General features: G+C 49.0%; 1 protein-coding gene and 1 non-coding gene across 2 annotated transcripts; both read right to left on the reverse strand.

The window, feature by feature from the left end:
- Positions 1–1,260: 1,260 nt before the first annotated feature.
- TRNAN-GUU lies at positions 1,261–1,334 on the reverse strand. The gene has a single exon. It is a non-coding gene; the product is annotated as a tRNA-Asn (tRNA).
- Positions 1,335–7,305: 5,971 nt separating this feature from the next.
- Positions 7,306–8,262, reverse strand: LOC119272323 (probable glutathione S-transferase GSTU6). Its single transcript, XM_037553828.1, has one exon. It carries the CDS (start codon positions 8,171–8,173, stop codon positions 7,472–7,474), a length of 702 nt encoding a protein of 233 aa, XP_037409725.1. The 5' UTR covers positions 8,174–8,262; the 3' UTR covers positions 7,306–7,471.
- Positions 8,263–14,621: the final 6,359 nt, after the last annotated feature.

The following is a 14,621-nucleotide window of genomic DNA, read 5'->3' on the forward strand; positions in this document are numbered from 1 at the left end:
TGCGGCGGTGGCGCGGGCGGCGGAGCTCGGCGACGGGGTGCGGCGGGGTTAAATAGGAGGGGGGAGGGGGTTCAACGGCTTGGGGAAGGGGTCGATCAGGAGGAGTCCTCCCAGGACTCGAGGCGGCGGCGGCGACGTGCGCCGGCCGGAATCGGCCGGGGCGAGGCGGTGCGGCGGCTGGGCCGTGGCCTGGCGCTAGCTGGGCCGGCCTAGTTCGGCCGCGAACTCTCTTTTTCCTTTAAAAAAATAGATTTCGCCGGAAAAATCTTAATAGATAAAACAAAAATCTAAAAATGTCAAAACAAATTTCACCATCTAATGAAAATATTTAGGACAAAGTGAGCATTTTCTTGGCCTAATAATGCAGTTTTGGAAAATGCATATTTTTCCAATTCAAAGAAAATTGCAATAAGATCCAAATAAAATTATTTATTTGATTTTAATATTTTTCCTCTATTTTATTTATTTTGGAGAAGTCATATTATCTCCTCTCGTATATTTTAATATGAAATATTTTCGGAGAGAAAAATAATTAAAACCAAAATAATCCTTATTCTGATATTTGAGAAAATTCAAATATGAAAACGATGAAATCCTCAACTCTCTCCGTGGGTCCTTGAGTTGCTTAGAATTTCGAGGATCACGAATCGAAATGCAATAAAATATGATATGCATGAATGACTTATGTATAACATTCCAAATTTGAAATTTAGGATGTTACAGTGTTGATGCACTTTTTAAAAATTGATGAATTTTTTACAAGTGTGTGGTTTTTTTCAAAATCAATGAAAAATTTTCAAACTTAATTAATTTTTTGAAATTCCATAACTATTTTTGAAGATTGATGAACTTTTTTCAAATTTGTGAACATTTATTCAAAATCGATAAACTTTTTTAAAAAAATCCGAACCTTTTCAAATCGAAGAGCTTCTTTCAATTGGTACGAATCATTTTTTTAAAGAAAAGTTGATTTTTTTCCTGTTTTTGTGAATTCCTTTTCAAATGTATGTTTTCTTTTTTCAAATTATTTATACAGGGTATATACTACTACTATATGGTAGTGTTGTTCTAAAAAAGGGGTAAAATAGCACTGTTTCTAATAGGAGGCGGCAAAACTGAGCTTGGTGTAGCCTAGTGATTAATGCACGAGTGCGGAGATCGCCAAGCTACCACGCGCCCGCTGCGTGCGAGAAAAAAGAATCGGTCCATAGGAGCTCTCCGAATTGGAAAAAAACCCGTTACGAAAAAAAGGAAAAAACTCGCTAGAAGGAGGGCTCGAACCTCCGACCTTATGGTTAACAGCCATACGCTCTAACCATCTGAGCTATTCCAGCAATTTTGGCTTTGTTCTGTTTCCGCGCTATATATCACATTACGCGTGGCAAACAGTATAGACCAAAGGCCCAGCACGGCAGAACCGTCCCTTTGTATTCCTTCCCGGCTATCATCAGGCAGGCCATACTGTGCCTAGAGGCCGGAGCCGAGAGATCAGCAAGAGCTGTTGGGCTTGACTGTCATGTTTTTGAGTGATTGAATTGTTGGGCTGGTTCGTTGGGAGTGACGACCGAGGTGCGTAACAGCCGGGAGAAAGTGTAAAACAATAAGCTTTGGGGAACCAGCACAACCCTCTAGGGGTGGCTTCTCATTATATATAATGGTTGTGTTACAATATGTACCATATATGTACATAGGTACAGAAGCTATACATAGTCTAACACTCTCCCTCAATCTTAGCCACTTTCTAAAGAACTGAGAAGGGTAAGATTGCGCCTACAAGCCTCAAACTGTGGCAGCGGTAAAGACTTAGTGAAGATGTCTGCAAGTTGATCCTTAGATGAGATAAACTTGATCTGGAGTTGCTTCTGTGATACACGTTCCCGTACAAAGTGATAGTCAACTTCAACGTGTTTCATTCGGGCATGAAATACTGGATTTGCAGAAAGGTATGTAGCACCGATGTTATCACACCAAAGAATAGGAGGCTGTGGTTGAGACAAACCCAACTCCTGAAGCAAAGACTGCACCCAAATAATCTCTGCAGTAGCATTAGCCACAGCCTTGTACTCAGCTTCAGTACTGCTACGTGACACGGTAGCCTGTTTCCGAGCACTCCAGGCGATCAAATTAGAGCCAAAGAATACTGCATAACCCCCCGTGGATCGCCTGTCATCTGGGCTACCAGCCCAATCTGCATCAGAGAAGGCCGAAAGGACCCGAGAGGAAGTCGGCCGAATATGCATACCAAATGTCAGGGTGAACTGAACATAACGAAGAATGCGTTTAACAGCAGCCCAATGAGTATCTCTGGGAGCCTGAAGATACTGACAAACCCTGTTAACAGCATAAGAGATATCTGGTCTCGTGATCGTCAAGTACTGAAGTCCACCAACAATGCTCCTGTACTCTGTGGTATCCGCAGGAGACAAAAGCTCACCATCAACAGCTGTTATCTTGTCGGTAGACGACATGGGTGTGGTGGTCGGTTTGCACTTCAGCATGCCAGCTCTCTGTAACAACTCCAAGGAGTACTTCTTCTGCGTAAGGACAAGACCAGTAGCACGAGAAGTGACCTCAACTCCAAGAAAGTAGTGAAGCTTCCCAAGATCTTTGACCGCAAAATCAGCACCAAGAGAGCAGACAAGAGCATCGGCAGCATACTGAGAAGAGCTGACAAGGATAATATCATCGACATATACCAAAAGATACATAGTGACTTCTGGCTTCTGTAGAAGAAATAACGAAGTGTCAGTAGTAGACGGCACAAACCCATGAGCACGAAGGGCAGAGGCAAGGCGGGCATGCCAGGCACGAGGAGCTTGCTTCAAACCATATAGTGCTTTGGAAAGACGACAGATATAGTCAGGACGATCAGGATCAGAGAAACCAGGCGGCTGTTTCATATAAACCTCTTCCTCCAAAAATCCATGTAGAAAAGCATTCTGCACATCAAGTTGACGAAGTGACCAACCACGAGAAACAGCAATGGAGAGAAGAAGCCGAATAGTGGTAGGCTTGACGACAGGACTGAAGGTGTCCTCATAGTCAAGACCATGACGCTGCCGAAAACCGCGAGCAACAAGTCGCGCTTTGTAACGCTCAATAGATCCATCCGAATGCTTCTTCACTTTGAATACCCATTTTGAGTCAATAACATTTACCCGTGGTGGTGGAGGAACGAGAGTCCATGTCTTGTTACGAAGAAGAGCATGAAACTCCTGCTCCATAGCCTCTCGCCAATGTGGAATGCGCAGGGCAGCCTGATATGAGCGAGGCTCAGAAGATGGATCCGCAACAGCAGCAGCCAAACAAGCAGCCAACCAAGCAACCGTACCATCCTTACGTTCCTTAGGTTTGAAAATGCCACTACGACTGCGTGTATGTGGTCGGGACACAGGAACCACCGAGGTCGACGGCGACGTTGACGAGTCAGCCGGTGACGAGGAGCCAGTCACGGTAGCCTCGGACTCGGTTGGCGAAGAAGGCCGACCCACCGGCGAAACCGGCAGAGCAGACGAAGCAACTGGCGACTCCGGCATCACAGACCGGGCCGATGGCGAGCTCGGCATAGTGGGCCGTGGCGCGACCGGTGTCGCGGCCCGATCCGCTGATGAAGGCGACGTGAGGACCCGAGCCGCGGGCGAAGACGGCGTGACGGGCCGAGCCGCAGGCGAAGACGGCGTGACGGGCCGAGCCGCGGGCGACTCGGCGGCCGCTGGCGAAACGGACCAAGCAGTGGAGATGCTCGGCGCGACGGGCTCGTCGGGTGACCATGCATGGGCACGCGAATCGATGCCATGCAACATAGGGCAATCGACGTGCCCACCAGAAGACGACGATGATGATGGTGAATCCTCCAACAGCTCCAAACGAGCTCCACGTCCGGTTCCTGCACCATGGTTAGGTAACAGCAAAGGAGAGTATGCAACATCATCAAATTGGTCAGAAGCAACAGAGGATGAATGCAGGGATGGTGGTTCGACAGTGGACACCGGAAGGTTGGCAAAGGGAAAAACATGATCATCAAACACGACGTCCCGAGATATATAGACACGATTAGTGGGAACATGAAGACATTTGTAACCTTTATGAAGAGAGCTATAGCCAAGAAAAACACACTTAGAACGAAACTCAAGCTTGCGCTTGTTATATGGACGAAGATGCGGCCAGCAAGCACACCCAAATACCTTGAGAAAGGTATAATCAGGTTGTTCATTAAGGAGAACCTCAATGGGAGTCTTCATGTTTAAAACACAAGTAGGAGTACGGTTGATGAGAAAGCATGCAGTGGTGAAAGCATCACTCCAAAACCGAAACGGAACAGATGCATGGGCCAAAAGAGTAAGACCAGCTTCAACAATATGACGATGCTTACGTTCGACTGAACCATTCTGCTGATGTGTATGTGGACATGCTAAACGATGAGCTATCCCAAGCGACTGAAAGAAAGAGTTGAGGTTGCGATACTCGCCCCCCCAGTCTGACTGGACATGAACAATTTTGTGCTTGAGAAGACGTTCAACATGTTTTTGAAACTGAACAAAAATATCAAACACATCAAATTTGCGTTTAATAAGGTAAAGCCAGGTAAAGCGACTATAAGCATCAACGAAACTGATATAGTAATTATGACCACTGACAGAAGTCTGAGCAGGACCCCATACATCTGAAAACACAAGTTCTAAAGGATGTTTCACCTCACGACTGGACTCCGAAAAAGGAAGTTGATGACTCTTCCCCTGCTGACAAGCATCACACACTGCTACATCTTTATGACTAGACAAACTAGGAAGCTCATGACGACGCAAAATATGACGGACAATAGGTGTGGCCGGGTGACCAAGACGAGCATGCCACTGTGATGGAGAGACCCGAACTCCACTGAAAACACGAGCGACACCAGGATGCTCCAGACGGTAGAGGCCCTGGCACAACCGCCCACTAAGAAGAATGTCCCTCGTGCCCCGATCCTTAATAAAAAGATCAAAAGGGTGAAATTCACAAAGCACATTATTATCACGTGTGAGTTTAGGAACTGAAAGAAGATTACGGGTCACAGATGGAACTCGAAGAACATTGCAAAGCTGAAGACTCCTATTGGCATGTCTAGTGAGAAGAGATGCTTGACCAATATGAGAGATGTGCATACCTGCTCCATTGGCGGTGTGGATCTTGTCGGAGCCATGATAGGGTTCACGAGTGTGAAGCTTCCCCATCTCGCTGGTTAGATGCTCTGTCGCCCCAGAGTCCATGTACCAGTGTGGATCGATGGAGTAGGACTGAGTGTGTCCCTGTTGCTTCTGCGGCGCGGGACGATCAGCCATGGCGACCTGACGGGCATTGTTGCGTGTATCTTTGCCGTCATTGCCAAGACCAAGGAAGCTTCGCTGGAAGCGCTTATGACACTTGGAGGCCCAGTGCCCATCGCGGCCACAAAGCTGACACACACGTGGACCGCCAGCCCCCGGTAAGGTCGCAGTAGGTGGGGGGGCCGAGGCGGGCGACGGTGGCAGCCCCAAGGGAGACCGGGGTGATGAAGAAGAGCGGCCACCCTTGATGGCGGCGTTGGCCGAGAGGGAGCCAGTGCCCCTGGTGCGGCGAGTCTCGACCCGTTGCTCAGTGAGAAGGAGCCGAGAGAAAACCTCGTGTGCCAGCATGGGTGTCGAGTTGCCCCGCTCGTTGATGATCTCGACTAAGGCATCATACTCCTCATCAAGACCATTGACAATAAACGAGTTGAACTCGGAGTCGGTGAGGGGCTGTCCAATGGAGGCCAATGTGTCGGCGAGGCCCTTGACCTTGTTGTAGAACTCAGTGGCAGTGGAGTCAAGCTTCTGACACTCTCCAAGCTGACGACGAAGTGCAGAGACACGAGCCTGGGACTGCGCTGCAAAGGTGCGCTCAAGGATGGTCCAGGCCTCATGAGACGTCTTCGTGAAGACAACAAGGCCGGCAACTGCCGGCGAGAGCGACCCCTGGATGGAGGAGAGGTTCGCCTGGTCCTGCCCCGTCCAGACGCGATGGGCCGGATTGTAGACCGGACCGTGCACGCTGTCTACCAGCGCGGGTGGGCAGGGAAGCGATCCGTCGACGTAGCCTAGCAGGTAGTGACTCCCCAAGAGCGGGAGAACCTGCGCACGCCAGAAGATGTAGTTGTCGGCGGAGAGCTTGATGGTGATGAGATGACCGAAGTGAAACGGCGGCGGCGAAGACAATCCCATCGAGGAGGCTGCCTGGGGTGCAAACACCATGGAGGCAGCCGGAGGCACCGAAGCCGATGCGGAGGAGGCGGGACCGCAGCCAGGGCGGACGCCGCAAAGCTCGCGGCCGGTGCGGACGCCGCAAGGCCCGCGGCCGGGGCGGACGCCGCCAACCCCGCCAGCGGGGCAGTGTGATCCGCTTGCGGCAGGAGCGGCGGGACGACGCCTGCGGAGTCCGCAGCGGACGGCGGCGCCGTGGTGTGGACCACGAGGTCACGCCCAAGCGAGGGCGCCGGCGGCGTGGAGAAGACGGAGCCGATGCTCCTTGTCCCGATCGGAGCCGGAACAGAGACTGCATCGAGCGGGAGGTTGAGCAGAGCCGCAAGAGAGGCCGGGAGGAAGCCCGCAGCAGTGGAACCGGTGGTGGCGGCGCTCGACATGGCGGTGGCGCGATCGGTGGCGCGGCGGCGACGGTGAAGGCGGCGGCGGCTGCGGCGGCGGTGCGGGTATTAGGGTTTAGAAGCGGAAGCGATCGTAACCTAGCATGATACCATGTAAGACAATAAGCTTTGGGGAACCAGCACAATCCTCTAGGGATGGTTTATCTCATTATATATAATAGTTGTGTTACAATATGTACCATATACGTACATAGATACAGAAGCTATACATAGTCTAACAGAAAGTGATCTGCCCCGAAAGCATACGAATATTCGTGTCGCGGCACTGCACGGCGACAGGGATTTCGGTCCAGCAAACTGCGTCAGCACGTTCGTCACACATTTTGTCAAAGCTCAGCATGGATTGGATTCTTTCTCATGCGTGCAGTCGTCGTCACTGCACCGGGTAGTCGATTTTCTGTTTAAGCATCAACAAAGTACAGTACTTTTTTGCGCGGGAATCAACAAAGTACTCCTTGACTGAGCACACAAACAGCGGTACCACTTAACTGAGCACATAAACAGCAAAACAAAGAAGAAGAAGAAGAAGAAGAAGAAGAAGAAGAAGAAGAGAAGAATTGTGCACACAAACAGCAAAACAAAGAAGAAGAAGAAGAAGAAGAAGAATTGTGCACACAAACAGCAAAACAAAGAAGAAGAAGAAGAAGAAGAAGAAGAATTGTGCACACAAACAGCAAAATTATTCAGCATCGTTTGCCCTTGGTACAACACACGACATGCGGTGCATTTATTCAGCACACACTGGACGGACTCACACACACACACACACACACACACACACACACACACACATGCATGTCACGGCCTCACAGTTCACTTGGCTTTGGCGGCGACCCAAGCGAGCACGGTGGGCAAGAACTCGAGCATCTTGTCGGCGTCGTCCGGCACGACGCCCTTGGCCGCGTCCGCCGCGCGGAACCGCTCCTCCCACCGGGCCAGCAGCGGCGTCCTCGCCGGGTCGATCAGCCGGCGCCCGATGATCTTGTCGATCGCCCCGAACCAGCCGAGGTAGCCGCCGAGCACCACGTCGACGAATCCGATGGCGTCGCCGCCGAAGAACGCCTTCCCCTTGGAGCATTCCGCGAACGCGCCCTCCAGGGTCTCCAGCGCCGCCACGGCGCGGGACACGGCCTCCGCCCTCTCCTCCTCCGTCTTGCACGAGAAGAGCATCCCCGTCCACGCCGGCCCGACCTTGTCGTCGACGTACGCCGCCCAGAAGCGCGCCACGGCGCGCTCGTAGGGGTCGGCCGGGAGCACGGACGGGCCGGCCCCGGACCAGACCTCGTCGATGTACTGCACGATGACCTGGGACTCGTTCACGGGGCGGCCGCCGTGGAGGAGGACGGGCACGCTATGGTGCACCGGGTTGGAGCCCAGGAGGAGCGCGCTCTTGTTGCCAAGGCTCTCCTCCACGTACTCGTACGGCAGCGACTTGAGGTTGAGCACCACGCGCACCCTGATGACGAACGGGCTCGTCCACACGCCCAGCAGCTTCAGCTCGCCGTCTCCCGCCATTGGCAAGTCCTGCTGACGTGCGGAGCAACGAACGGTGAGAGCAGGAGACGTGTGTGGCGTTGATGAATGTGGTTGCAGAATGCTCGGGTTGTGGTCTGATTATAAGAGCCAGCCCACGTTGGTTTATACGTCCACGTTGGAGTATACAGGAAGAGTTTGGCAGGTAAACTAGCTGTTTGACGAGAAAACTGGCTGTTTGACTGTACGTGGACGTCTTTGCTGGGCACGTTCGACGTTGCTACAGAAATGTTTCAAGTTTGTTGACTTTGATTGATGTCGTCAGCACTGACGTGGTACGATACTCAGATGGTAAAATCAAACTGTTGTTTTGTCCTGAGAAAAGTAGCAGCCACCAATATTATGTAAAAAAAGGGGGAAAACTGGCAGTCATACATTTTTTAGGGGCAAAAGTGGCAGCTATACTTCGTAAAGCTTTGCCTATCTTTTCCGGGTATCTTTTTTTTTTAAAAGAGAGCCATCATGGCGATTTCATTGATCTGGAATTAAAGATACATCATCAGCAAGAGTAGCTCGTATAAAAATTGGGGGTTCCTGCCATTGAAGATTCCCCTCGCTAAACTTCGCTAAACTATGAGCTGCTCTATTTGCTTATCTAGGACAATGAGAGAAAATTACACGAGTAAAGCTACGACACAGGAAAGTACACTATTCGTATATAGCTACCGTCACACCTAGAAAATTACCATCATTCTGCATGATTTCCACAACTTTCATAGTGTCACTTTCAACTAGCAATCACTCTATTTCCCTTTCGCAAAAAAAAAAAAAAAACCACTCTATTTCCGAGCATCTCTTTCGTCTGCCCTTTCACTAGCATTGCATCGAATTAGCCGTTCAACGTTTTGCAAAGAAAAGTCACGGTGAAATGGAACCTTCAGCACAGGAGCACGCACGTTTATTAGGAGAAAACTAGATCCATCATCTGTGAATTTGCTAGCGCATAACAAAAATATCCCTGAACTTGAGAAATACAATAATTCATCAATACTTAACATACGAATTCCACTCAGATTTAACCACCAATTTCCATCACTAAGGGCGACGGCAAGCTAACACTGATTAAGTAGTGATTTGAACCCTAAAAGAAGACCAATTTTAAGCCCTAAATACTGATTTCTTCATATGTCGTTGTCGTCGGTAAACCCAGCTACCCCGAGTCCTGTCGTCATCGTCGCGAACTCGCCATACAAGATCTCGCATGCCATCACATCGTTGATTGCTGCATCGATGGGCCGCGCCCGCAACGCTCCTCGGTGTCTGGACTCAGCCTGCTAGGCGAGGTAGTTGCCTCATGCGCACTCACCGACACCATGGATGCCACTCACACGACTTCCTCCGCCTACGCCTGCGGCCTGAGCGGTGATGATGGACGCGTGTAAAAGGGCAACTCCAACATACGACCCAAACGGACGTTCATTTTGACCGGATTTTGTTCGTTTGGGGATGGTAATGAGGTGGTGTCTGCCCGAATTTGTGGACGAGCCCAACGCACTGCGGCATTTCGGCCGCATCACATCCAACAGAGGCCCTATGCATTCTGTGAACTAAAATGATGTATAGCAAATAGTTCATAATCAAATAGTTTCACATGCGAAATAGTCATAGAAACCAATCGAAATATAAACAATATCTAATAGTCTTACAACCCAATCAAAATTGTTTTGCATGAAAGGAAATTGAACCGATAGATCTACTGGTTGCCAATGTGATCCCACATGTGCTCAACTAATTCATCCTGGAGCTACATATGAGTCTGTCAATCACGCATTGCACAATGAAATTAGACAAACTATTCAAAGGTTGCAGGAAGCGAGTGCTCGGGCTCAACATTCTCACCCAAAAAATCAAATCCTTGGTCGTAGATGCTATCACCGCGCTCATCCTCCACGATCATGGTGTGCATGATCAGAAAAACGGTCATCACCTCTCAAAACTTTTGAGTGCTCCATGTCAATGCAGGGTTTTGAGCGGTACCCCAATGAGATTGAAGCACACCAAAAGCACGCTCCACATCCTTCCTAGCACTCTCCCGCATTTGGGAAAATCTCTGTCTCTTCTCTCCTTGCGGATTGGCATGGTTTTCACAAGAGTTGACAACTGAGGATAGATACCATCAGCTAGGTAAAATGCTTTGTTGTAATGGTGGCCATTGATGTCAAAGTTGACCTCTGGGGAGTGGCCTTTTGCAAGACTTGCAAACACTGGAGATCGCTGAAGCACGCTGATATCATTGTGTGAACCAGACATGCCGAAGAAGGAATGCCATATCCATAGATCTTGTGAAGCCACCGCTTCTAGTATGACAGTGGCACCTTTCACATGCCCGTTGTACTACCCTGCAAAGCAAATGGATAGTTCTCCCACTTCCACTGGATACAATCTATACTACCAAGTATGTCTGGAAAGCCCTCATCGGCATTTATCGCCAACAACCTCTCTGTATCGGTGGTAGTTCGCTCTCTCGGGTACTCAGGGCTGAACGCTGCCCCCACGGCCTTGCAAAAACTCTACATTGAGAGGATACACGTGGACTCACTCATACGCACATACTCATCCACAAGATCACCAGGAATTCCATATGCAAGCATGCGAATAGCTGTAGTGCATTTCTGGTAAGAAGAGAAGCCAAGCTTGCAAAGGGCATCCTCTTTGCACTCAAAGTATGGGTCATCTCCTACCACTCCCTTCCGAATACGATTGAACACATGTCTCCTCATTCACAAGCAGCGACAAAATTGATGTGTTTCAAAAAGTGTGGTATTCTCAAAGTAATTGGCATAGAGAAGGGTGTGGCCTTTCTCCCTATTGCGGTTCAAGGCGAGAGCATGCCCCGAGATTGATCCCCTGAGCCGAGGCCGCTGCCTACCAATGTGTTCATGGACGACCAATGCAGCCACCACAAGCTCTTCATTATCCGAGGATGAATCATCGGATGAACAAATGAAGTTGTGAAAGAAATACTCATCCCCGCTATCCATGGTACCTTTTGAGAAAAGTGCCGAACACCTTGCGGCCGCGGTGGAGACTTAAGATGCCAGGGCATAAGGGTACTATCACAGTCTATGGTAATCGGAAAATTGCTCTAGAATGTGAAGAAGGAGATGTTGTTTATGCCGAGTCAGCTTGTGCCACAGAAGAGCTTAAATTTTATAAAGATAATGTTGACCCGATGGATATGACCCCTCTGAAGAAACCCACTACTGAGCAAGACCCTTTGTTGAAGTTTAAGTCGACTGATGATACTAAGAAGATTGATTTTGTCCCTGGCAACTCATCTCAGCAGTTTACAATGGGAGCTAATATGGATCCCAAATAGGAAAGCGCGCTCATCGAGTTCATCCGTGAGAATCGGGACATCTTTGCATGGAAACCTTCTGACATGCCGGGTGTACCGAGGGAATTCGTTGAGCACACTTTTAATGTGGATCCTATGTTTAAACTAGTCAAGCAATTTCTTCATCATTTCAATGAAGAACGACATAAGGCCATTGGTGAAGAGGTGGCCCGGCTCTTGGCATCTGGGTTCATTGTGGAAGTGTTTCATCCGGAGTGGTTGGCTAACCCGGAGCTGGTGCTTAAGAAAAACGACACTTGGCGTATGTGTGTTGACTACACAGATCTTAACAAAGCTTGTCTAGCTGATCCGTTTGCTCTCCCTCGTATTGACCAGACTATTGATGCCACGGCGGGTTGTGAGAATTTATGTTTCCTGGATGGTTATTCTGGTAATCATCAGATCAAGATGGCAGTTACAGACCAAGAGAAGACGTCTTTTATCACCCCTTTTGGAGCCTTCTGCTATGTCTCTATGCCTTTCGGGCTTAAGAGTGCCCATGCGATTTATCAACATTGTGTTCAAAATAGTTTTCACAGTCAAACTAGGTGTAATGTGCATGCTTATGTGGATGATATTGTGGTTAAATCCAGAAAGAAGGAAACACTCTTGGATGATCTAAGGGAGACTTTTGAGAATCTTTAGGGCTATAAGATGATGCTTAACCTGGCCAAGTGTGTTTTTGGTGTACCTGCAGGCAAGCTCTTGGTTTTTCTGGTCTCAGAGAGAGGTATAGAAGCTAACCCGAAGAAAATTAAGGCTATTACTTCGTTTGCTAAGCCGACGTGTGTCAATGACATCCAGCGCCTAGCGGGTCGTATCACGGCTTTAAGCCTGTTCATAAGCCGTCTGGGAGAGAAGGTCATTCCCTTATACCAGATGATGAAGAAAACAGATCATTTTCTCTACAGTGACGCCGCGGATAAGGCGTTTGAGGCGCTCAAAAAGCAGTTGGCTGAGCCGCCCGTCCTTGCGGCCCCCATTGATAAGGAACCCTTTCTCCTGTATGTGGCGGCTAATAGTAAGGCTGTCAGTGTGGCGATTGTGGTGGAACGCAAGGAAACGAGTAAGGAGTATCTAGTCCAGCGGCCGACTTATTATGTCAGTGAGGTGCCGATTGAGTCCAAGCAACGATACCCACATTGGTGGAAGTTGGTATATGGGGTGTTCATGGCGAGTCGTAAGTTGAAGCATTATTTTCTTGGTCATCCTATTACTGTGGTCATCTCTGCTCCCTTAGGAGACATTATTCAAAACAGAGAGGCCAGTGGCCGGGTTGCCAAGTGGGCAATAGAGCTCGGACCTCATGGTTTGAAATATGTGCCAAGAACAACTATCAAATCTCAGGCTCCGGTGGATTTCATCAACGACTGGACAGAATTACAAATGCCTGAGGAGAAGCCTGATAATACATATTGGACAATCCATTTTGATGGGTCCAGGCAGCTGGAAGGCTCGGGGGTTGGAGTTATTTTGACTTCCCCACGAGGTGACAAATTTTGCTATGTTTTAAGGCTGATGTTTTCTTGTACTAACAATGCAGCTGAATATGAGGCTTTACTCCACGGCCTTCGCATGGCCAAAGAGATGAATTTAAGCTGGTTCATGTGCTTTGGCGACTCAGACCTGGTGGCTCAGCAAGTTTCAGGCACATGGGATTCCAAAGACTCGCTCATGGCGGCTTATCGCCGGGCGGTTGACAACATTGCTGGTCATTTCAAGGGGTACCAGGTGGAGCATATGGATCGAAGGAAGAATGAGGCAGCTGATGCTTTGAGCTGGCTTGGGTCTCAATGTAAGCCGGTGCCTCCTAATGTGTTTCTGGATGTATTGCATCATCCTTCAGTCAAGTTACCATCAGAAGAGGATCTTGCTATTCCTGACCCGGAGGCATAGTTGGTGGCAGCTCTCCATGATAATCCTGATTGGACGCTTCCCTACTTGGCTTATATGACCCGGGGTGAGTTACATGAGGATGAAACTTTGGCAAGGAAGATAACCCGGCAGTCTAAGCCTATGAACATTGTCAATGGCGAGTTACACTGATGTAGCGTAACAGGTGTGTTACATCGTTGTGTTTCTCCTGAAGAGGGTCGTGAGATCTTGCGTGAGATTCATGAAGGCGATTGTGGTCATCACACTGGCTCAAAATCTTTAGTGGCCAAAGCTTTTTGTCATGGGTTTTATTGGTTGACGGCTCATGCTGATGCAGAGGATATCGTCAGTAAATGTGATGGCTGTCAGAAGTTTTCTTGACGTGCTCATGTGCCGACTCAACATTTGAGGATTATTCCAATCACTTGGACATTTGCATTTTGGGGGCTTGATATGGTTGGACCTTTCAAGGGGTCTAAAGATAAGAAAACCCACCTCTTGGTTGTGGTTGACAAATTTACCAAGTGGCTTGAAGTAGAGCCGGTCAGCAAGTGTGATGCGGCGACTGCAGTCCAGTTTGTTAAAAAGTTGATCTTCCATTTTGGTTACCCTCATAGTATCATTACTAATAATGGCACTAATTTGTGTAAGGGTGCTATGAAGGAGTTCTGTCAACAAGAGCATATTCGTCTTGATATTTCTTCTGTGGCTCATTCGCACTACAAAAAAAAGACACATCCGTGACAGTTTGGGCCGAACGAATTTTTTTTCTATCATACATATGACACTTCTATGACGATAATTGTGACAAAACCTGGTATCATCATAGATGTGGTGGGCTCCTACTTCTATGACAAAAAATTATGACAGAAAATGGGCTTTTCGTCTTGGGCGGGCCGGAGACGCAGCTGCATGACATTTTTTGGGCCGTCCATGACGGAAAAAACCGTGGTAGAAGCAAGGGGGAGGAAAATTTCGGGGAGTTCCCGGTTACGGTGGGAGATCGGGGGCCGAGCAATGCATGTTTCTCTCGTACACGTACGCGCGTGTGTGCGAGGCATCGGCTCTAACTGAACCCAAGCGAGGCGTTGGGTTCTAACTGAACCCGAGCGATTGCACTACAGGCTACGCGTTACTAAACCCGAGCGATCGATCGATGGCTGTTAACTGAACCCGATCGAGCGATTCCTTCGCTACTGCTGCTAACTGAAGCCGATC

This window comes from Triticum dicoccoides, chromosome 1A, assembly GCF_002162155.2.
Source record: "Triticum dicoccoides isolate Atlit2015 ecotype Zavitan chromosome 1A, WEW_v2.0, whole genome shotgun sequence".
Classification (NCBI taxonomy): domain Eukaryota; kingdom Viridiplantae; phylum Streptophyta; class Magnoliopsida; order Poales; family Poaceae; genus Triticum; species Triticum dicoccoides.

Coding starts and splice junctions, on each gene's coding strand:
- LOC119272323 (XM_037553828.1), bottom strand. CDS start 8,173: ATGGCGGGAGACGGCGAGCTGAAGCTGCTGGGCGTGTGGACGAGCCCG.